At 44.2% G+C, this 22,002-nt stretch overlaps 1 protein-coding gene across 4 annotated transcripts; it reads right to left on the bottom strand.

Moving 5' to 3' along the window:
- Positions 1 to 475: 475 nt before the first annotated feature.
- Positions 476 to 21,978, bottom strand: STT3A (STT3 oligosaccharyltransferase complex catalytic subunit A). 4 transcript variants are annotated; one of them, XM_024557275.4, is made up of 18 exons: positions 21,908 to 21,978; positions 19,811 to 19,937; positions 19,030 to 19,090; positions 17,032 to 17,153; positions 16,023 to 16,168; positions 14,742 to 14,832; positions 13,523 to 13,629; positions 12,655 to 12,819; positions 11,299 to 11,479; positions 10,939 to 11,094; positions 9,892 to 9,983; positions 8,772 to 8,927; positions 8,348 to 8,536; positions 7,350 to 7,466; positions 7,131 to 7,233; positions 2,726 to 2,914; positions 1,801 to 1,916; positions 476 to 1,248 (listed from the first exon to the last, which is right to left on the bottom strand). In XM_024557275.4, exons 2-18 carry the CDS (start codon positions 19,896 to 19,898, stop codon positions 1,210 to 1,212), a joined length of 2,118 nt encoding a protein of 705 aa, XP_024413043.1. In that variant the 5' UTR covers positions 19,899 to 19,937; positions 21,908 to 21,978; the 3' UTR covers positions 476 to 1,209. The 4 variants fall into 4 exon arrangements, with proteins under 4 accessions (XP_024413043.1, XP_045048717.1, XP_045048718.1 ...); XM_045192782.3 differs by having other exon boundaries at positions 21,827 to 21,969; XM_045192783.2 differs by having other exon boundaries at positions 21,869 to 21,969.
- Between the last annotated feature and the right edge of the window lie 24 nt (positions 21,979 to 22,002).

The following is a 22,002-nucleotide window of genomic DNA, read 5'->3' as shown; positions in this document are numbered from 1 at the left end:
ATGCCCTACTGTACTGAACATAAAGCTGTTTACCCTGGCACTGCACACCCATGAGACTACGGTGCTTTAGTTATTTTTTTCTTTGTTTACGTTTCTCTTCCCCTCTACTGCAGCCAGGCTGGCACTGCTCTCGGGCTACTACTAACAGCAATCCCCCCCTCTTACTTGGAGCGTATTTGGCAAGAATGTCAAAACCAGATCGCGAGAGTTAGTGGTATATAACGACAACAAATAGGCAGAGACTAAGGGGTAAAGAAGCTCACCTTTACATAACTGCAAGAGTTTTAGAGCATAAACTAAGGACATGAGCAAAGAGGCATGAGCTGTGCCGTGGTTGAGTGAGAATACTGAAGAGCTGGATTTCAAACAGACGAGCATGGTTATACTTCTGAAAACACCCACTGACCAAGTTTTGTACATAATGGTGAAGGAGTTTCTTCCTCCACTGAGAATGAGAATAATGGCACTGTTTGCCTTGAGTCTTCAACACTGCTGATTTATTCTCACTTGATTTATTACTGCTAAACAAACAAACGAACACCTCGCTAGTCCCAAAGAAAATTATTAAGATCCGGTTGGCTCACTCCCCGCTCCCCTTCATAGCGTCAAAGAACCTCCGAGGACGAGGCGTGTTGGGAGCAGAGATGCGGCGGCACACAGCAGCCGTCCTGCCCACACGCGGCACCCCTTTAGTCCCACATTCATTCAGTCAGTAAGAATTTATTGAGCGCCCACTGTGTGCAAGGCATTGTGCTCAGTGCTGCAATTTTTGAAATGACAAAGTGTGTGTAGGATCTGACCCAGTCCTTGACAGCTTCCCTGATTTGAGAGACAGAATGCCCCTACACAGCTGATTTAGGGGGCGAAAGCATGGACGAGGTCTGTCTTTCCTTCTGTCCTTCTATCAGCCCACCATAAACTTCCACCTTCGTCAAACTGGTCAAAAGTAAAAACAAATAAGGCACATTAAAAAAAAAAAAATCCCTCCCTTTAATTGACCAAAGTAAAGCCTTGACATTTCATTTGGTAACCTGCTCAGAATTATAAAAATCAATGCATTTGGCCCAGCCCACACTGCCCAGGGCAAAACTTCCAGACAATTCCAATCCCATCGCGTTCTGCTGTTACAAACTGCGTATGTAAAAAACGTCTTTGGCGTCCTAAATGAGACGCGCTCAGCGTGCCGCACATCAGAGGTGGAACAAGTGTTTATGTCCTTGACAAGCCTCGATTATCCAGGTCCTTCACCTGCAACACAAAGACGTCAGTTTCATATTCACGATCAGGTCAACCCGGGAGAGCTTCTCCAAAGCTGGGTTCCCCCTGGTGTGGCTCTGTGACTCAACAAGCACTGGTTTGAGACTAGCTACCCTCTGCTTAGCCTTCCGAAACACCTCTGTGAGGAGCAGTGTAAGGGGTCTCCCGTGCAAACACATCAAGGGTTCTCAATCTTCTCTTATGTTAGAGATGTAACAAACTTACCTGTGACTCTGCGCCACAAATCCCTCAGGAGAAGAAAATGTAGTTCAAAACACACACACACACTTTCTCTCCCCTCCCCCAAAGCCTGATTTGTCACTAAAAAACATCAAGTTCAACCCCCACTGGAAAAACACCACTGCAACCGCTGCCCAAATGGCAGCAGATGGGGTGTCCACTTGCTCAGGACAGTCTAAAACGAAGACGGAGGAATTCTGAGCTGCGCGTATTGTTCAGACATGAGAAATACGCGGCCCCTTTCAAGTCCCAGAGCCAGCCCACACACGGGATGGCAGCTTGCTCCGGGTGACACCTGCTCACCTTGTATATCCTGACCAGCCAGTGCTCTGTGGTGTACGCTTCCTCCAAGACATCAAGCTCAAAGTCTTTATTCCCAATCTCGGCGTTCCGCACTCGGTCAAAGCCTGGTGGGCGCTCTAGAAAGGGACAAGGAAAAGAGACACACTTCTTTCGACAGTGCTGATTTCCTAAGGAAAGAGTAAATCAATTTGGTACATCACCCACTAATTAGACTGTTCTTCCTTAGCCTGCAGTTTGCAGAGAGAGTAGGACCTTCCCAGAAGGACATCAGGTAGGTGAGGGCAAATCCAGTGTTGCCCTAACCAAGTCCTCTCCAAGATGATGCTGCTTCTTAGTCTTCTAAGAGGTCGGGGGCCAACTCCCAAGCACCTCTATTCCTGAGGACTGCCACCCTGAGGCCTCTGTGACACACCAGTAACCCCTCCAAGGGTCAGAGAAGAACCTATCAGAAGTCAAAGGCTTGTACCTAGTTCAAAAATGGTTCCTAGTGTAGAATTAAGAAACTGAAGTCAGAAGGAAAGACTTAACCTAATCAAATTGCTCTCAATGTGTTGATCTAAGAAATGAAAAGTCCTTTATCTATCCCATCCCGCTTCCTTCCCCTTTCCACTGCAATACCTTTTCCTGAGACACCATACAAAGCAATGGGTAAAAGCACACACTCCAGAGCCAGACTGCCCGAGTTTCACCTGACTCTGCTACTAGCTAGGTGACGTTGGGCAGTTAAGTATCCTATTTGTCCCTTAATTTCCTCATATATAAAATGGAAACAACATTAGCATTTACACCTTTCGGGTTCTTGTGCAGATTAAATGAGTTAACGGATATAAGGCACTTAGAACAGTGCCTGGCATGTGAAAAACCTCTGTGTTGGCTACTAGCTCTGTTCTTACTATTGACATCAACGTGGCCAGGAACCACTCACTGGCTTCCGTGTAGACCTGCCCGAAGCGGTAGTAGCACATCTTGTACATGAGGCAGTTCAGCAGCACGGGGGAGCCCTCACGGTCCACTCGGAATTCCCCAGTTGGAGTATAGTAGTCGTGCTCCTTGATGTGTCTGCCTGTGTCTGTGCTGCCTCCGATCCGGACCATCCACAGGAACTTGTTGATGTCTAGGGAGGAGGAAGAGGAAGAAAGAGCTGCTGCATCACAAAGGTTGCTGGAGTGAAGTCTCCTAAAGAAAAGGTCACTATTTCTAAGGAAATTCCCCAAATATTTTTCGAATGGGAAATGGTCCCATTTAAACTCATTTATAAAAACTGGGAAGACAATGTGTGGGCAAAACTTTGGTCCTTAGAATACACAGCTTATCCCACAGATTACTGGACTCCTGAAACCCCATACTACCAGTCCAGACTTGGGTCACAGCAGAAATTAGTCTCAGGCATTGGCTGGGGCTGAGCTGTCCAACACGGTAGCCATGAGCCCCGTGGAGCTACTGGCACCAGCAATGGGGCTAGTCCACATTCAGACAGGCTCCAAGTGTAAAATACACACCGGATTTCTAGCACATAGTCTAAAACAAAACGAGTGTGTACAATATTCAGTTAAGTAAAATTATTAAAATTCACTTCTAGGGGCTGGAGGAAGGCAGAAGAGGGAGAGGAGGGGTCAATGGTGACAGAAGGAGATGTGGCCTGGGTGAACACCTACCACAGGGCACAGATGACATGTGACAGAACTGCACACCTGAAACCTGTGTCACTCTGTCAACCACTGCCACCCCAATAAATTAAATTAAAAAGTTAAAAATAAATTAAAAATTTCATTTCCATTTCTTTTTACTTATTTTGACGTGGCTAACAGAAATTTTTAAATGACGTATGTGCCCCCACTGCATTTCTATTGGACAGTGCCAGCCGAGGGAGCGGCAGCTTTACCAGAAAGGTACAGCAGACACAAACACACGCCCTTCCTTGACCTACAGCTGCAAAGTGACAAATAACCAAGCATGTCTATGAGAAGTCAACATTTCTATGTCAAAATACTGATGCCACTCTCAACTCATCTCTGAGTATGTTATTCTCTGTATCTCCCCACAGGCTTCAGGGAAATGATGGTTAGTATTAGAAGTATTATTGATCCATAAGAAAAAAAGGTTCCTACTGCACTACTGCAGAGGGTTCCAGGGTGTATCACAGTGGTTAAGAACACAGACTCTGGATCTGAACTGCCTGGGTTTGAATCCTAACTGCTAGTTCTAGGTGGGTGACCTCCAGCAACATACTTAACCTCTATGTGCTTCAGTCTCCTCATCTGTCAAATTAGAAAAATGACAGTATCTACCACACAGCTGCTACAGTATTATGAGTAAGAGTATCTAAAGCATTTAATGTGGGGGTGTCAAACTCATTTTCGCCGGGGGCCACATCAGCCTCACGGTCGCCTTCAGAGGGCCGAATGTAATTTCAGGACTGTATAAATGTAACTACTCCTTAACAGTCAAGCAAGAGCTCGGCGCTGCTGCTGGGAAGAAACAAGGTGCTGGGCCATATAAAACAAGGTGGAGGGCCGGATTCTGCCACGGGCCTTGTGTTTGCCTCCTGTGACTTAATGTATCATTTGTAAGCATTCAGTAAGTAATGTTGCTGTCTTCACCTAGTATCTGCAGTCTGACCTCCACCCTATAAACAGGAAAACTAAGACACAAAGACTTGCCTGGATCACACAGCCAGAAACAGGACCCAAAACAAACCCCAGGGCATCAACTCAACTCTCTAAGAGAACTAATCCTGTAGCTTCCTTGTATGTCCTTGTGTTATGTTTGAAGCAAAAACCTGACAAGCTTTAAAAATGGAAGAGAGCACAGCAAAAGAGATAATCAACAAAATGCAAAGGCAACCTACAGAATGAAAGTATTTACAAACCATGTATCAGATAAGGGCTTAATACCCAAAATATATAAAGAACTCATACGACTCAATAGCAACACCCTCCCCCCAACACACATCTAATTAAAAAACAGACAAAGGACATTTTCCCAAAAATACTGAAATGGACAACTGGCACATGAAAAGGTGCTCATCACTAGGGAAATGCAAATCAAAACCACAACGATGTATCACCTCACACCTGTCAGAATGGCGAGAGGTAACGAATGCTGGGGAAGGTGTACAGAAAAGGAAACCCTTGTGCGGTACTATTAGTGGGGACGTAAACTGATACATCCCCACTATAGAAAACAGTATGGAGGTTCCCCAATAAATTAAAAATAGAATCACTACACAACCTACCGATCCCACCTCTGGGTGTACATCTAAAGGAAATGAAATCATTACCCCAAAGAGACGTCTGCACCCCCATGTTCACTGCAGCATATTTACAACGACCGAGACGTGGAAGCAACCTAGGTGCCCATCGAGGGACGAGTGGATAAAGAAAATGTGATATACGTGTGTACTATATATGTGTACGTATGTGGATACCACTGGCATGTGTGATATGTACATGTAACGGAATACTACTCAGCCATAAAAAGGAAACCCCGCCGTTTGTGACAACACAGATGGACCTGGAAGGCATTATGCCAAGTGAAGTCAGTCAGAGAAAGGTGAATACTGTATGATCTCACTTATGTGTGGAATCTGAAAAGCCAAACTCACAGGAACAGAGCAGATGTGTGACTACCAGGGGCTGGGGCGGGGGAACTGGGCAAAGATGGGTAAAGGCACCAACTCCCAGCTCTGAGGTAAGGAAGCCCTGGACGTACAACATGGTGACTACAGTGAGTAATACTGTGCTGTTCAACTGGAAGCTGTTAAAGACAGTAGATCTCAGAAGTTCTCATTACAAGAAAAAAAACCGTACCTATGTGAAGGGGTAGATGTTGACTAAACTTATGGTAATCATTTGCCATATATATGTATGTATATATATAAAGTCATTATGTAATACAGCTTAAACTTATACATCATGCATCAGTTACATCTCAATAACAACTGGAGAAAAATCGTAATACATAAATGAATGGGTACGGCCGTGGTCTTAATAAATAGACCCCTGGTCTACTGGATCATCAGTCAATGAATAATATGCATCTTATCTTAAAATTTCCATATAATGTAATATCTGAGAAAACATTTTAAGTCATGTGTGTTCTCCACAGGGATGTAAAGTATAGCATAGGGAATACAGTCATTAATTTGTAGTAACTATGTACAGTGCCAGATGGGTACCAGACTTACTAAAGGGATCACTTCGTAAGTTTTATAAATGTCTAACCACTTTGCCGTACACCTGAAACTAATTTAATATTGAATGTCAACTATAATTGAAAATAAATTTTTTTTTAAAGAAATGCACTTCAAAACTCTAGTTAATATCACTGCATATGGGATTGGAAGAAAAATACACCAGGCACTGGGAAAAAATACACCAAGAAGTAAAAATACCTGATACCTTAATAAAATTTCATTTGTTTTCTATTAAACATTGCAAATGTTAAAAAACAAAACAAAGGAAGACTGAAAAGTAACAGAAAATGCATGAAGGACAGCCCATTACTAAATGATGTTTTTCAACCAAGGGATGCACCAATACGTGGAACAACATCTCCACATCTTTTTTATACTCCTACACAAGCAATTTATTACGAAGCAGCACCTGCTCCATCATCATTCAAACATTTGTATTAGCACATACGCGCTCAAATGAAAAAGATTTGTAACACCAAGTGTTGTTTAAGGATGGAGAGCAACCAAGAACTTCAGACAATGTTGGCAGGAACGTAAACTGGTTACTACTATTCTGGGAATCTCTTTGCCTCTGGGAACTGATGTTATAAGAGGGTGTAGGTTCAGAAGTATTTACCTTTTAAAGTATGGAAAAGTACTGCTTTAATTTTTTTAAAGTATTTTTTTTTAGGCAGAGAACAATATTTAGATGACTCTTCTAAAACTATGGTTTTGCTAATAACCATAGGGAACATGGTAACATATGCTGTACATACATACATGTGTATGTATGCATGTGCAATGTATATGAAACATTTTAGGCTGGCAGATGATTTTATGGCTTAAACCTACTAAAAAACGTTAAATCTTAGATTCATTTTCAGATGCCTTATTTTGCTTACTGGCTGTAGAACTCCTCCTAGGTCTTAGATAAGTATAGCAGGCTGTACCTATATGAGAAATATTTACATTTACTTTCTACTTGTTGCAAAAAAAAAAAAAAAAATCACAATAACCAAAAGGCAAGTTGCAAATACTTAGGAACCTCCCCAGCTAAGGAAATGTTAGTAACAGTACAAGCACAGAAAAATAGGAGCGTCATCTAGGTTTCTTAAGGTCTATGCCCTCCAGCTAGAGATAGAATCAAGTACATTACCATCAGAGGAATACCCAGTAAGGCCTCCAAAAATGACCAGCACATAGCTAACATCAAGCTCCCTCATGATCTCATAGGCTTTTTCTTCTGTGGATGCCATTGCCTAGAAAAATACGTGCACATTTCTCAGAGCAAAATTCCAGGTCATACGGCACCTCATGGAGAAACACTCCCCACTAGGCCCTGTGGGCCGAACACTCAAACAATCCCGTTACTTACCTGCCCTACTCGAGAAATGTGGGTGTTGTTCCACGTGTTGTTGTCCACTAAAATCGTCCGATTCGCCATGGCTGTAATCTGGTAGCCGTAGTCCCACCAGGACATGACCTTCGCATCCTGAAAGAGGCAGGGAAATGAAGACGACAAGCTTTCCACTGCATCCAAAATCACATACAAAAACTGGAGTGGAAGTGCATCTGACAGGAAATGAGGCATGGATAATTCATCAATTTCTATACAAAATAATGCACGCCTACCTGGAAAACAAAGCTTTGCACTGGGTCCTACATTTATATACAATCATAAAATCTCAGTGCAAACCACACAACCCAACATTCCCGATACTTTCATCGCAGCTCACCTTTTACAAACAAGTATAATGGAGTGGGAGGTGCAGGGGACTGTTCAATATTTCCAAATAAACAGACTGGCCTCATCGGGTGATTGTATTAAATAAATGGTTTTTAACAGCATCACAAAAAATCAGTTATAAAGATGGAGAAAACACAAATCACAGGTTATAATGGGGAAGGATTACAAAATTCTTAAAGTTTTGACTCTACAAATCTAACTCAGAGGTGCTACTTCCAATAGCTACTGCAAAGGAAATCACTTCAGATTCTCAAAAGGCATAAGCCAAAATGTTAAAAGTGGTTATCATTGGGTGATCACTTTATAGAAAATTTGTCTTTTCTCCTATTTTCTGATTTTTCTACAATGAACATGTATTATTTATCTGTAAGTTTTTTCGTCTTTTATAACTGGGATGCTCTGTCTCATGATGAAATCACTACAGTGACAATACAAGCAGTATAGGTATCACCAGTGAGGGTCCCTATAGAAGAAACTCTAAATTGAATGGAGGTGACCTTTAAGGCTCATTCAGCACTACTACCATCTTCTCCAAGCTTTCCACTCATCTAAAAGCTACGATACACTGTAACATCAAATGTCCCCCTACACCCAACCCCACAACGCCGCTCCTCCCAAATCTTCACCTCTGGAGTATTGTGACGAAGCCAATAGTACGCTTCTCGAAAATCATCAAAAATGATCCTGCTGCCATCCCCGCCACGAGCAGACAGCACGATGGAGGGAGAAGAGTAGGCCTCACTGGTCACCCAGGTCGAATGGAAGGTGTAGGTGATGAGAAAGAAAGCCATGACCAGTACCATCCCACTTGCCACCTGTAACACGGAAAAATGTGTTATAAAACCAAATTAAATTTACACAGCACAGACCAGCTTCTTACACACGGTCAACGATGCAGAGGAGATGAATCAAAACCACTCAGGGGTTCTATGAGTTAGTTCTGACCACTTACAACAGTCCTCTGCTCCCTCTCTGAAAAAAGAGATGTGTATGCACGCGCGCGCACACACACAGGCACACAGTTTCCCAAGCCTGTTGCCCAATTCTCACTTCATTCTTAATAGGGTAGGTAGAATCCTGCTGCTTCTTGCTCTTCTTGTCGGGACGGCTGATGTCCAGATTCTTCATGTAAGTGGACAGCACCTGCGAGACTCCAATGCCGGAAAGAATGCACATCACGGGCGCCAACACCAGCATCAGGCGCACCTAAGAGAGACCGTGGGCTAGTCACTGGTGCACGAATTGCAGATTTCAACCCACGAGGAGGTTACGGCGCCAATTTAGGGGTTTTCAACATGACTTTTCAATGAAATATAACAAAATAGAGAAGAAAAGTAATTGATAAACCTATAGTAGAAGTAAGTATTTCTTAAACTTTACTTTTCAGTTATATATGTATGTGTGTCCTGAGTAATATAATATAAAATGAATTTAAAAAAAATTGGGGGGAAGAATTCTCAGCAACTTTAATATGCTAATTTACCTTATAATTTCATTTTACTTTTATTTTATTGTTTTCAAAGATTTTATTTTTAGAGAGCAGGGAAAGGGAAGAAGAGAGGAAGAGAAACATCAATGAGTGGTTGCCTTTTGTGTGCCCCCTAGTGGGAACCTGGCCCGCAACCCAGGCATGTGCCCTGACTGGGAATCAACCAGCAACCCTTTGGGTCACAGGCCCGCGCTTAATCTACTGAGCCACACCAGCCAGGGCTACCTTGTAATTTAAAAAAAATCTATTTCTTAACTGTGGTTTGGGATCAAAACAATGTAGAAACAGTCTTCTTACAAAATCTCTTCTGTTTTTAACCTACCACAGGACAATCCTCCCAGGCATTTGAGAAAAAACCCATCATCTCCCTGTTTAAGACAGCCAACGAGAGGGGGGAAGGAACCTGCCCAGGGTCACGTTCTCCAACAAGTATCCGAGCGCCTCGCCCTAACACGCAGGTACGGACACAGGAAGGCGGCCCACAGCCACAACGTGTGAGTGCCTCGCACACCCCTGTGACGGCCCACAGCAACAGTGAGCAGCCTTGTAACTCGGCCCTCAGCTGCTTGGCGCGAGCACCTGCACCATCATCAGGGCCTTCTGACTTCTGCTGCGGAGGGGACAGAACAGCGCCTCAGAGTGGCGAGTGGAACGGTCTGCCAGGTCAAGGGAGTTACTCACCATTACAGCAGAAAAGTACATGCTGGTCACACCGTACATGATGATGAAAATCCGGGCATCGGACAGGTTGCTGAAGCAGTAATAGAGACCAACTACAACAGTAAAAGAGAAGAGAAGCAAGCAGCTAAAAATAACAACCAACAACCACAGGTACATGCAAAAATGTGCACTACAGCACTCTTTAAAATGGCAAAAAATCAGAGACCACCTAAATGTTCAACATGAAGGAGGTGAATTATGGTATATTTGTAAAATGGAGGGTAAAGCATTAATTAAAATATTGCTGCAGAGATGGACCATTTGCCCTCTTCTTTACACATCCCTGTAATTGTAAATACACAATAAATGATTATCTTAAACAGTATATCTCTAAAATAATACTAACCAGAAATTATCACAATTCTTGGTGAAAGGGGAAAAAAGTCAGGGAAAAGTGTATTACCTCATTTGTGTTCAATAAATAACTGGATAAATATACATAAAAAGTACAGTAGCAACAGCTATGTGGTGAGAACTGAATTTTTTTTCCACTTGTATTTTTTACAATAGATAATTTACTTTCAATAAGAAAAAAATGTAAAAGTTATTTTATTTAAAAAAAAAGGAAGCCCGCTACATTGGTAAATCCTAAAACATATCTGGATTGGTAGGAAAATAAGTTAGATGAAAAGGCTTTACAATCAGCCGTGCCTATTCTGGATTTCAATACTGCCAAGAAGATAAATGGGGAGGTGTCAGGGGTGGGTGGTGGGAGAGAGGGACGCTAGAAGTATTTAAAAAAAAAAAAAAAAAAAACAAAACACCAGAATATGAATTAGGGTTGAATTTTAACTTATACATGAACAGAAAACTGTGAAGCTCTGAACTTTCCAGGCTCTGAAATTGTTCAATTCTATTGTCTACTCTGCTTCAACATCAGAAAAGTGCTCAGCCATCTCTGTACTGCACAAGGGAAATAGGAAAAAACAAAAGCACGAGGACAAGGATATTTTGCTTATTTTGAAACACGTGGTGATTCTTACACCTCAGAACACAAGGCAGACAAACCTGGAAACATGAAGACAAGAAGCTGCAGGTCAAAATAGTACGAAGACCAGGTCGTGGGCTGATGCTCAGACACAGAAGCAATGATGGGGATGTTGTTCTTAGCGTAAGAGGGATCCAGCAGTGAGTAGAAACGCCCCGTCCAGGGAGATATTTTTCCTGGAAGCAAAGAAGCAGCAAATATTTCACAATCATTCCTCAAACAAAATAACCCTCACTAATCACAACTTCTCATTTTAATTAGATTCTCTGAGACAGAGGAAGACTAGGTCTTTGTTTAAATGCTATCAATACTTTGAGAATTTATTCCACATCCAAACCCATTCACATTTAACACTAAAAGCCACGATGAGCCTTCCCTACCTGTCAGCATGAGGAGAGCTCCTACGGTGAGAAGGACAAAGCCTACCAGGGAGATGACACTTCGGAAAAGGACTTCAAACTGCTGTGGGTTCAACTTGCTGCGCAGATAATCCACGAAGGCGTGGATCTGGCAGAGACCAAAGACCCCAAAGGCCGCCATGTGCTCCGAGGACAGGACAGGCTGTTGGTGAAAGCATACGTGTGGGAACAGCGTCGGAAAGAACGGGTCCATCCTAGACCTGGACGATGCTGACCCTAGCTCAGACCAAAGGGTCAAATGCGTTCTGAAGCCACCAAGGGACTAGAACCAATTAGGCTAGAGAAGCGTCTAATTCACCTGCTACACATCCTGAAGAAAACATACCATATCTCTGGCCTTTGCTCAAGCTATTACCTTTCAGCCTGTACTTTAATTTTCTCATTTTCCAAAAATTTGCATTCACTAAAATTCTAATCATTCAAGGCCCAATGCAAATACCATTTTCCCCTAAACTGCCAAACTGAAGCCCATCACTCCCTTCTTCCATCACTTAAAAGTCTTTGCTTAGACCAGCTGTTCACCAACCCTAGCAGGCATCATAATCTTGGGGGTGGGGAGGTAGAGACTGCTGAGCCCCACCCCCAGAGTCTCAGATTCGGTAACAGTCCAACCACAATCTGCATTTCTATCCAGTTCCCAGATCCTGCTGATGCTGGTGGTCCAGGAACTACATTTCCAGAACCACACACTATAGACCATAGACAGCTGCACGTACTGCTTTCCCCGCAGCAAGACTGTAGCTTCCTTAAGGACCAGAACCATACTGTTACTTTTCACATTTCCAGGTTACTGGCAAATTGCATATAGGAGGCGATAAGTAAAGAAATACTTGCTGACTCTGAAGTATGATTCCATTCTCGTAAAACATAGGAAGCCAAACACATCATATTATTCTGATTTAATAGTTGTCTCTTAACTCTGGAGAGTAATGTGGCTAAAGGTTTGTGCTCTACTTCCTGAAGGACTTTGGCTTAGGGCCCGTTAAGAAGTCCAGAGGTCGTTATCATTAAAAAGAACTGCAAATAACTGATCACTCGCATCAGCTCAACTCAACCAAAATATCCTCTCTCCTCCTCCTTGAAACCCAAGCCAAATAAAGAGTCATAAATTCAAACTTCGTGAAGCAAATACTACTGCACTCCTGGACGGAGATGTTGATGACCAGTGATGCTGTTACTTCAGTAACATCAGCGCTAGTCCAAGGTTAAGACCATGAGTGAGTCTTACTCTCCTCACCAAAATCCAAGATGAATCGATCCAGCTGGAGCTGCTTAGAAAAAGCAGAAGCTGAAAACTGCACTCCGCCCAGGGCTCACCTGGAAGCCCACGAAGGAGATCTGCATGGACAGGATGGTGCCCAGGCAGTAAACAGTACAGTAGGCCACGTAGATGCGGTGGGAGAAGCGTCCCGTGAGCATCAGCACCAGCACGTGCAGGGGGATCAAGTTGATCAGGAACACGTAACCTCCCCACGAAGAGACCTGCGGCAGCACAGAAGAGAACAAACAGTTCCCCTGAGCGCTCCTCCTCCACCACCACCATCATACCTCAGGATGTTACCTGTGACCTTTTCAAAGAACATCTCTTTACAGAAACTGATAAATATGCCGAGTGGCATAAAGAGTTTAAATGACTGATTTCTTTCAATAGGAATTTCAAATCCCCACCCATAAATCTAACTCACACACATTGCTGTAACTCACTCCCGTTCTCTACGGCTCCTGACTTCAAAATCACAAAACTAAGGGCACCCAACCTTCAGGGTTAATCTGGATGCAATCTACTTGAAGTTCACATGCAGGGTTTAGGGATGCATGCGAAACATGAGCTCGTGGAAGTAGGTACGGGAAGAAGTCTAAGTGTCCACATAAAAATCAAACAAATAAATACATATGTAGAGGAAAAATTTATGGGGAACATATCAGAAAAGGGAGCTGGCCAACCAATATGTACCCAGAGGAAAGATGGAATCTGGAGAACTTTAAAAGTTAAAACACCTCTATCTTGCTATTACACAGTCAAGGTCCCTGCCTGTCTTGGATTAGTCTTTGTATGGAAACAAGAGACTATAAAGACCTCCAGCCCCCACTCCACGGTCCCAAAGCCCAAGAGCTCCTGCCAGTTCCTATCGGCTGACCCCAGCAGGTATTCAGACACAGAGACTCCTAGAAGAAGAAACGTTACCATGTAGAAATAAGCCAGGGCACACTTGGCTGCCCAATAGATGGAACCAGTCTTCACTGCTTTGATCCACATGTAGTAGGTGAGGAGCATGCAAAAGATGGCAATTCCTGCAGAAAGAACGCAACAAAAAGTCGAGAGAGGGCCAGACCGCCATAACGTTTAAGAACGCTGCTCTGGAACTAGCCGCCTGGATTCTTATCTCGAGTCTACTGCTCATTTGTAGTATAACCAGCTTGCCTTCCTTTGTCTCAGTTTCTTGTACGAGTGAGTCTGTAATAGTATCAACTTCCTGAGTGGTGTGAAGACAAACTTAACTGTTGCCCACAAAGACTTACAACGATTCCCCCCACACAGCAAGCATGAGTGAGTGATGGCCATGACCTTTAAACTCTTCCCAGGCACTACAATCCCTGCTAGTGCAGCCCTGAGTATAATGTATCCCTTACCGTCCCGCACCTCCCTCTTCCACAACCTGGTCCTGACGCCCTGACGGCCCCTCTCCTTCTTGTGATTTGGCCTTTGCAGGTCCCAACCACGGGGTCCAGTACTACCTAAGCTGCTTCCAAAAAGCCTTACCTGATCCCCAAACCTGAATTAACGTGTCCTTTAACTACATTCCCAAAGTACTCTGCTCAGACTTCTTTCACGGCACACAATACTATCTGCCTGTTACTAGTTATTTTTATAAGTCTGTGCTGTGTTTATCTTCCTTCACAGATTATGGACCAACATAGTTTCACTCATTAATCTATGTCTGTAATTCCCTAATTATGAGCCAAAATAACTTTATTCATTATCTGTCTTTATAACACCTAACACTGTTTTCCCCAATAACACTGTATAAACACAGGATGAATTGAAAATGAGTCAAAAGTCGCTGCAGTTTTAAAAACATCCACTCCTCTTATCTAGGAAAACCAAACAAGCAAATAATGCTAAAGCAAGAGTGCCACTCAACACCAAAAGTCCACTCCACTTCCACGAGTCCAGAGAGGTGTCACACACCTGCCCCAAGGGAAATTAGCAGTTGCTTTCCACAAGGGTGCCAGAAAGCGAACATGAACTTTTCTGAGGTCCCTTCCCACTCACTTCCAGTCTTCCTGCCCAGACACCGTCACGGCCATCGCTCAACCACAGATGCGGACCCGGACTCAAATGCCCTTCTGGGAGTTTGATGGAAAACGAAGTGACAGATCTTCAAGGGCATCTCTAGTCTTACCTTCATTGTCGTAGGAGCCAGCCACGGACCGGGAGATGTATCCCGGGACCACGGCGATCATGGCTGCAGCAAGAAGCCCCGCCCCTGCGTCCTGGGAGAAAAGAGGGGAGATGGGAAGTTAACACCAATACCTCCACGAGAGAGAAGAGAGGACCCATGAGCCCATTCTGTTTAAAATGGGCCCAGAGAGCAGTCCAACACTCTCAAAGGTAAATGTGATGCTAGAAATGCTGGAAATGTTCACAGCACAAGACAGCTAAAAACTTCACGCCACTTCTCCATGATGACACCATGTCTGAAGCTAAGGACACATATGCTGAAAACAGACAAATCATGCAAGCTGTCAGACACCAGACACTGTCCCGGAGCGGGCTGTTCGACTGGGGTCCCCCCAGGCTTACGGAACCCCACCCACTATCTCTCACAACATCTGCACCCGGCAGGACACAAGTCACACCTCTAAACGCTGTGCAAGTACAAGCAAAGGAAGACAATTATCATTTGAGCTAAAAAGCCAACTAAGGTGATAATTTATCTGAACTAAAGATCCCAGGAGCTTAGATAATCAAGTTGAAACATCACCAGTCAATTTGTGAGCTCAGGTGAGAGGAACAACAAAATGTAACCCACACCCAAAGAGGAAGAACTTATCTATTAATAAGAATCAAATTTGGAACAAGGGCAGCAAGGAGAAGCACGAAAAAGCTGCCAAACTAAACTCAAGTTTCCCAAACTCTCCTACTAGGTTAACATCCTCAGGCATCTCCCTGACTCCATGGCCACGAACTACAAATAGCCTCCAAAGAGCCAGGGTCAGCAGAAACCTAGAAAAAGAGTCAGTATTACTAAGTCTACTACAAAAGCCAAGTGGCTTAAGAATTTTTAAATAAGTGTATTTTTAAATATCAACAAACTGCTAAGTGTTCATTTACAGTAGCAAGAACTAACTGCTTCAGAACATGTCCTGTAGTTACTTCTCTTCTCCCTTAGACTGTGAAAACTTCAAAGTTAAACCTCACATTCTGCATTTTACATGTTTTTCCCCTTATGTAGCAATTTACATCTGACCTTCAAATGTTCTCTTTACAGCACAAACAGTTGTGAATGACAAGAAACCACACACTCCGAGGAGGTGCAGGAGTGAACCCAAAAGGCCCAGCAAAAGGTGTCTTAGCCTCCGGCTCCCTGCCCCGCCAAGGTGCAGTCCCCCACCCTGTACCGTCTCCTAGAGAGGCTCAACAAAAGTCATTCCCAAGCCTCCTGTCACCCCAAATCCTTCACCTTGAGCTCTTTGGTAAGGTGGTACGTGACGATGGTGGTGAAGGAAGAGAAGAGAGGGGCCAGGAACACACAGACATTCCGAATGTCGATGGTTATGTGGAAAAAATGGAGTACATGGTAGATTGCAGCAGAGGTGATCATTAAGCCTGTAACAGGAAGAAGAAACTCCATTAGGTTCTCCTCGGATAAAGAAACTAAGGGAGGCTCTGGCTGGTGTGCCTCAGTTGGCTGGGTGCTGGCCTGCGAACCAAAGGTTGCTGATTTGACTCTGGGTCAGGGCACATGTCTGGGTTGCGGGTCATACCCCCAGGTGGGGGTGTGCAAGAGACCACTGATCCAAGCCCTGGCCAGGTAGCTTGGCTGGTTAGAGCATTGTCCCCATACACCAAGGGTGTGGGTTCAATCCCGGGTCAGGACACATACAAAAAGCAACCAATAAATGCGTATATAAATGGACCAACAAATTGATGTTTTTCTTTATCCCCCCCCTCTCCTCCCCCCTCCAACTCCCTTCTTCTCTTTCCCTCTCTTTCCTCTGCCTCCTTCTTCTCTGTCTCTAAAACCAACTAAAAAACAAAGAGGCAACTGATTGATGATTCTCTCACACACTGGTATTTCTCCTCCCCTCTTTCTCCCTCTTTCTCTCTCTCTAAAAATAAATAAAATCTTTAAAAAATAAAAAAAGAACTTAAGGGAAAGAGAAAGGGAAAATCCAAGCACGAATAAAGTGACAACACAGGTCTCGACAAACCACCAAAAATACGAACACAGCAACTGCGCAGGCCTATAAATTTCCCTCCTAAGGATTCAATCAGAAGCCCAGAATTTATGAAAAACCAGCCATCCCTACTCTCCTGTCCATGTTCTCTTATTTCTGTAAGATCCACTTTGAGGAATCTGTAATCAGAATGAAATTACGAGGGTCACAAGGTGAAGACATTAGACATTTAAAAATGGTGCAATAACATACAAATGCCCAGTTGTTTAAAAGAAACACCGTTGCCCTCACCTGGGTAAATTGTTCCTCCAATGATCCGGCCCAGTGGGTACCAGGCCCGGTCATCGAACCAGTTATGGAATTTGTAAAATCCCTCCTCGGCAAGGAACCGGGTAGTCCGATAGTTGAAGTACCTGCAGTGAGAAATAAAGGATCCGTGTCTCCTCCTGTTCACACTCAGGCACTCACACCAATCTGCAGTGCAGTTTACTCCTTAGGTTACACCGCTGAGGAGCCTACCATTACTCCAACAAAGTCAGTTTGGTACCAAAAATCATGCCAAGCATGAAGATCATCTTCTATTACTAGAAGTCTCATTTCTAGCTCCATGCTCGTCTCAACTGAAGCACTGATTCTCTCAGAAGGAAAAGCCACGAGAGCGTAACAAGACCATACAGCTCTCCGCGGGATACTTCAGCTGGCTGGCAGGTCGCAGGCACTGGCGCCAGTCAGAGCACCTAAGCACCCAGGAGATGAAACAGCGGAGATACAGGCACACGCCACACGCAAGGACACACGCGTGCTGTTCACGCAATGAGTATCTCTGAAGATGTCAGTTTAACCCCATACGCAGGATGAAAATATTTTAACCCGCTCCGTAACACGAACTTCTTAATTCTCATGTTATTTAAAATAGTTTTAAATGCCACCTACCTAGCAGTATAAAATGCAAATTACATTTAAAAATACTTGATACAAAACACTTAGCATGATGCATGGAAAGGCACAGTTGCTTAAGTCTGAGTTATGTAACCCCGTAAGTTTCACACTTAAAAAGAAATTTTTAAAATGGTAAAAATATAAACAAATAAATAAAGGGAACTGTTTAACAACTGAAGGTAATCTTCACCAACCATCATTCCTGCTCAGCCTTCTCACCCCGTTTCCTCCTTGGCCAGTCCAGTTTTAGCAGCTACCGCAGAAGTAGCAGAAATCTCTATCCTTCTGTCTATTGCTAATGATTGTTATTTTGGTAACTGTCAAAGAGACAAGGGATAAGAGCAGCAGGCAGTCAACATGTGTCAGAACTGCGTCCTTTGCCAAACAGTAGGAGAGGCAGAGGGAGACGGAGGAGGTATAAGTTAGTGGGAATGGGTCTGGACTGGGCCTCCATTTCCTGCTCTGCAAGAGGAATGTCGAATCACAAGACCTCCACAGTCCCTCCAGCTCTGCAACTCAGCTTCATAAGCTGAATATGCTATTTTTAAGATATCGACGGTATTTCAAGAACCCACGATTCTGGATCTCCAAATTTTTAATTAAGCCTCGACTTTAAGCAATATAACACAGTGAGTCTAGTGTCCAGAGAGAGATAAACCTGAAGTCAAATCTCGGCTCCTCCACGTACCACCTATGTAACCCTGATTTGTTGCTCCCAGCCTCAGGCTCCTTTGTGGGAAGGAGACAAAGTGTTCTTCCCTCTCAGAGGGTCCGTAGTTAGGTTTTAAAGATAATCTGTAAGACAGCACTCGGGACAAAATGAATGCTCAGGAAATGTCTTTCACCTCTATCTTTTACCTAATAAACGAAATCCCTAATCAAACTCGTAGCTTTGAATTTTCCTCAGAGTCTTAGAACGTAACTATTAGGCCCAATTTCTACCATATAACCTGTTAAATAGAAATAAAATAAGTCATGGATCTCAAGTTCATGCCTTGTGATTTTCTTTTGAGCCAAAAATACACCAGCCCCCTCTCCCGCAATCTGCATCACTAACTGCTGCCCTGGCTCAGAAGCCAGCGGCTCTTAGCACAGCCAGATCTTCAGTGATAAGCAGGCGTACCAGCAATGCCTCTGTGTTTCCTGTAAGTTTAAGAGACTCACTTTGTTCATGCCAACAGAAATGTTTCAAAAGAAGACAATTATCGCCTTCAGAAGACTTGAGGGGTTCCTCCGGTACATGTACAGAAAGTACCTCCCCACCGCTGAGCGCTGACTGGAACGTGAATTTAAAACCCATGAACCCGAATGCTTCTCCAAGAAGACAGCAGACCCTGCAAAGGTACTCACGGGTCAAACTCATGGATGACGCTTTCAAATCTCAGGACAGCAAAGAGACGAGTGGAGAATGCTGCAAATACAGAGAGTTGACATTTTAACGGTAATGTGCCATGGAAAACAATAGAAGATAGTAGTATTATAAAGATTATGGTAGCACCAGCACAGATGTCCCAGGAATATAAAATGACCCCTGAATAAAGTATTTATCCATTCCCCCAACATGAAAGAAAGAGAAGTTCACTTCTTCCTGACAATGACACCTACATTTTTTTTCCACGTGGCAGGACACACTTAACCAGCTATTACCAATGCCCACAATGAAGCATTCACCTATTAACACGGCCCTCAACTTACACAGTCATCTTTAAGGTGAACTCCCAACAACTAACCTTAACTTTGCACCAAACTAAGAGGTAAAGCAATCAAGACTATTCTTATAACTCATAAAAAGCTAAAATACTTTAGAACTGGAAGCTCAAAAGAGACTTTAAGAAATAACTAAGGTAGGCATCTAAACTGGAAAAAGTAATGTCCTTTTGAAATTAAGTGTCCAAGGGTCCTCAGTATCTGCCCTAGAAAGAAACATAATTAGCACAACACGCTTCCCATTCTTTCCCAGATGACCACTGGTCCTTTTAAAATTCTTGGGTTTGGGGGGTTTTTTTGCCTTCATAAAATTATACTGATGGAAAACATTAAAAAGAACATAGTATCATCTACTGAAAATAAGAAAGCCTTTCTTGATTTTTTTTCCATCCCCAAAGACAGAGTGGTCCGTGTGCACACTCACACAGCACAGCAGCCATTGAGAGGATGAGGAGCTTCAGAAGCGTGTCCTGCTTCTCATAGGACAGCCGCAAAAATCCCAGCTTAGTCATCTTGACATTGATGGGTGGCAACAGATGTCACTGAAACAGCTAAAATGGAAAAATCAAGACCATGAGACATCAGACACCTTCAATTTACCTAACTCACTTCTGTATTTTACGGTGACCGAGAATCGTAAAGGCGACAGAGGCTAGAGAACACACCAGGGAAGGTCAGGGCTAACTCTAACACCCAAGTCTCGCGTGAATTAGAGTCCACTCACACGAAAGTAGGTACAGGCCAGGCCTCTGTGTGCAGACTAAAAAGGAATGATTAGACCTATCCACAGAATCCTGTTTCCCACCTCCTCACAGCTAACGAGTACATAAGCAACACTGGCAACAGTGTGGTACAAAGAGGAAAGACAGGAATAGAAAGATGGGGGTTGGAGAAAGCGATGCAAAGAAAATAGAAAAGAGTGCAAATAGAGAAGAAATATACGGAGAGGATATTCAAGAAAAAGCAGGAATGCATAAAAGAAGGCAAAGGATGACTATTGAGTACAGAAGTCGAAGTAGAAGGTGGAGAAAGAGAAGTCACGACTGAATTAGCACAACTCATAGTGCTAAGCTGCAGCTTCAACGGATTCTTCTGTTCCAAACACCCGTGGGACGTGGGACGGCAGGGTCAACTCGAAGAGCGTGACTGATGATTAATGCAGGTGTGCTGGCCACGCACTCGAGAAGAGGGGGAGATACACAGATCACTGCACTTCCAATTGGATACATCGCACCCTAACTACTGTTCAGATTTCTCCCTGCTTCTAATCAGCTGGCTCGGGGCCTCTCTGTAATTGACACGACTGATTCCAGCCACCGATCCCACGGGCAGCGCATGGAGCCAGATGACAATCTGGAGGGCAAAGAAAATGTTTCCTGCTGAAGCAAGAAAAGCTCAGGGGAAAAATCCGATTAAAAAGAAATGTTGAGGGAAGCCTTAGGAATGGTGATCACTTGATAAAATTTACTAGCACTAATTTAACCAAAGGAAGTTAGCTATTTCTGTTTCAGATAGTACTGCCTTCTTAAACCATAAGCTGGTCAAGGGCTGAGTTATAAAGAATATAATAATAAAGGATAGGCAACACTGTTCAAGGCTGCAGGGGAGGAAAACAAAAAGAAACTGCACCTCTCTTAAGTCTTTTTCCCGGTATTACTAGAGGGAAGGAGAAAGAAAAAAATTAACACCGGACTGCGTGGAAGGCGTGAAGAGTCATACATTCCTAGCCCAACAGTGAGGAATCAAGCATCTTTTCCATATTCACTGTCCCAGAACAGCAGTTTTACGTATGTTAATTATAATCCCAAAAGAAAGCCTTATCTTGCAATCAAAAACAAACGCCTAACTCCAGAAAGTCAATATTCCAGCCGCATCCCTCAGGTTTGTATTTGTTCGCTGGAATGCCTGAAAAGAAAAAACTGAACACCGCTGAGCTGATACAACCCACACCCAGCAGAGGAAAGGAGAGTACTCGAACCTCTACCTGAAAGCTGAGCACAGGACCTGGTAATTTAAGTCAGTTTTCGGTGTGCTTTCTGGTCGCTTTTCCAACAGCCTCCAGCAAGTACGAGCAAAAGCACTTATCTTAAACACTTAGCAACCGTTCTCCTCCTCGACGGTGCCTGCAAGCCTGCGGCACCCTTGCCTGCACCCTTTCTCACCCTCTCCCACCTTCACTCCCCTCCACTCACTCCTGCGGGTCCCACCTCCCATCTCCCACCCCCCACCACGAGACAACCGCCACCTCGGCATCCTGAGCATCTTCCGCTCCCAGACCAGCCTCAGGATCCCAGCTTCCCACGCGCTCCCGGCCGCAGTGCACCCGCATCCTAGACCTGGACATCTTTCCGCCCCGGGACCCCCGACACCACGCCCCACGCCCCTTCCTCCGCGCTCTCCAATCGGGTTCCCCTCCCCACCCCCGCCTTTGGAGCCCCACCTCCGGCACTTCCCTCAGCCCTGCCAATGCCCTGGGCAGCACCTGCCGCTATTCTCAAGTTTTATCGCCCGGCCTCCTCACCCGGCCGGCGTTCCTCAGGAATCCGCTGGGTTGCCACTGCCATCCGCTCAGCGGCGCACTCAACCCTGAGGCCGGGCCCGCCTCCTGCATAGCTC

Source organism: Desmodus rotundus, chromosome 7, assembly GCF_022682495.2.
Source record: "Desmodus rotundus isolate HL8 chromosome 7, HLdesRot8A.1, whole genome shotgun sequence".
In the NCBI taxonomy this organism is placed as follows: Eukaryota; Metazoa; Chordata; class Mammalia; order Chiroptera; family Phyllostomidae; genus Desmodus; species Desmodus rotundus.
This window is presented reverse-complemented; position numbering and strand designations above follow the sequence as displayed.

Bases quoted from the DNA above. Each gene is read 5' to 3' on its own strand.
- STT3A (XM_024557275.4), bottom strand. From the start codon at position 19,898: ATGACTAAGCTGGGATTTTTGCGGCTGTCCTATGAGAAGCAGGACACG. The intron at 12,820-13,522 runs GTAACGTTTCTT...GTGCTGCCGCAG, and splicing joins CCCTGGCTTATTTCTACATG to GTCTCTTCGTGGGGAGGTTA. The intron at 11,095-11,298 runs GTAGGGAAGGCT...CTTTGCTTCCAG, and splicing joins AGCTCTCCTCATGCTGACAG to GAAAAATATCTCCCTGGACG.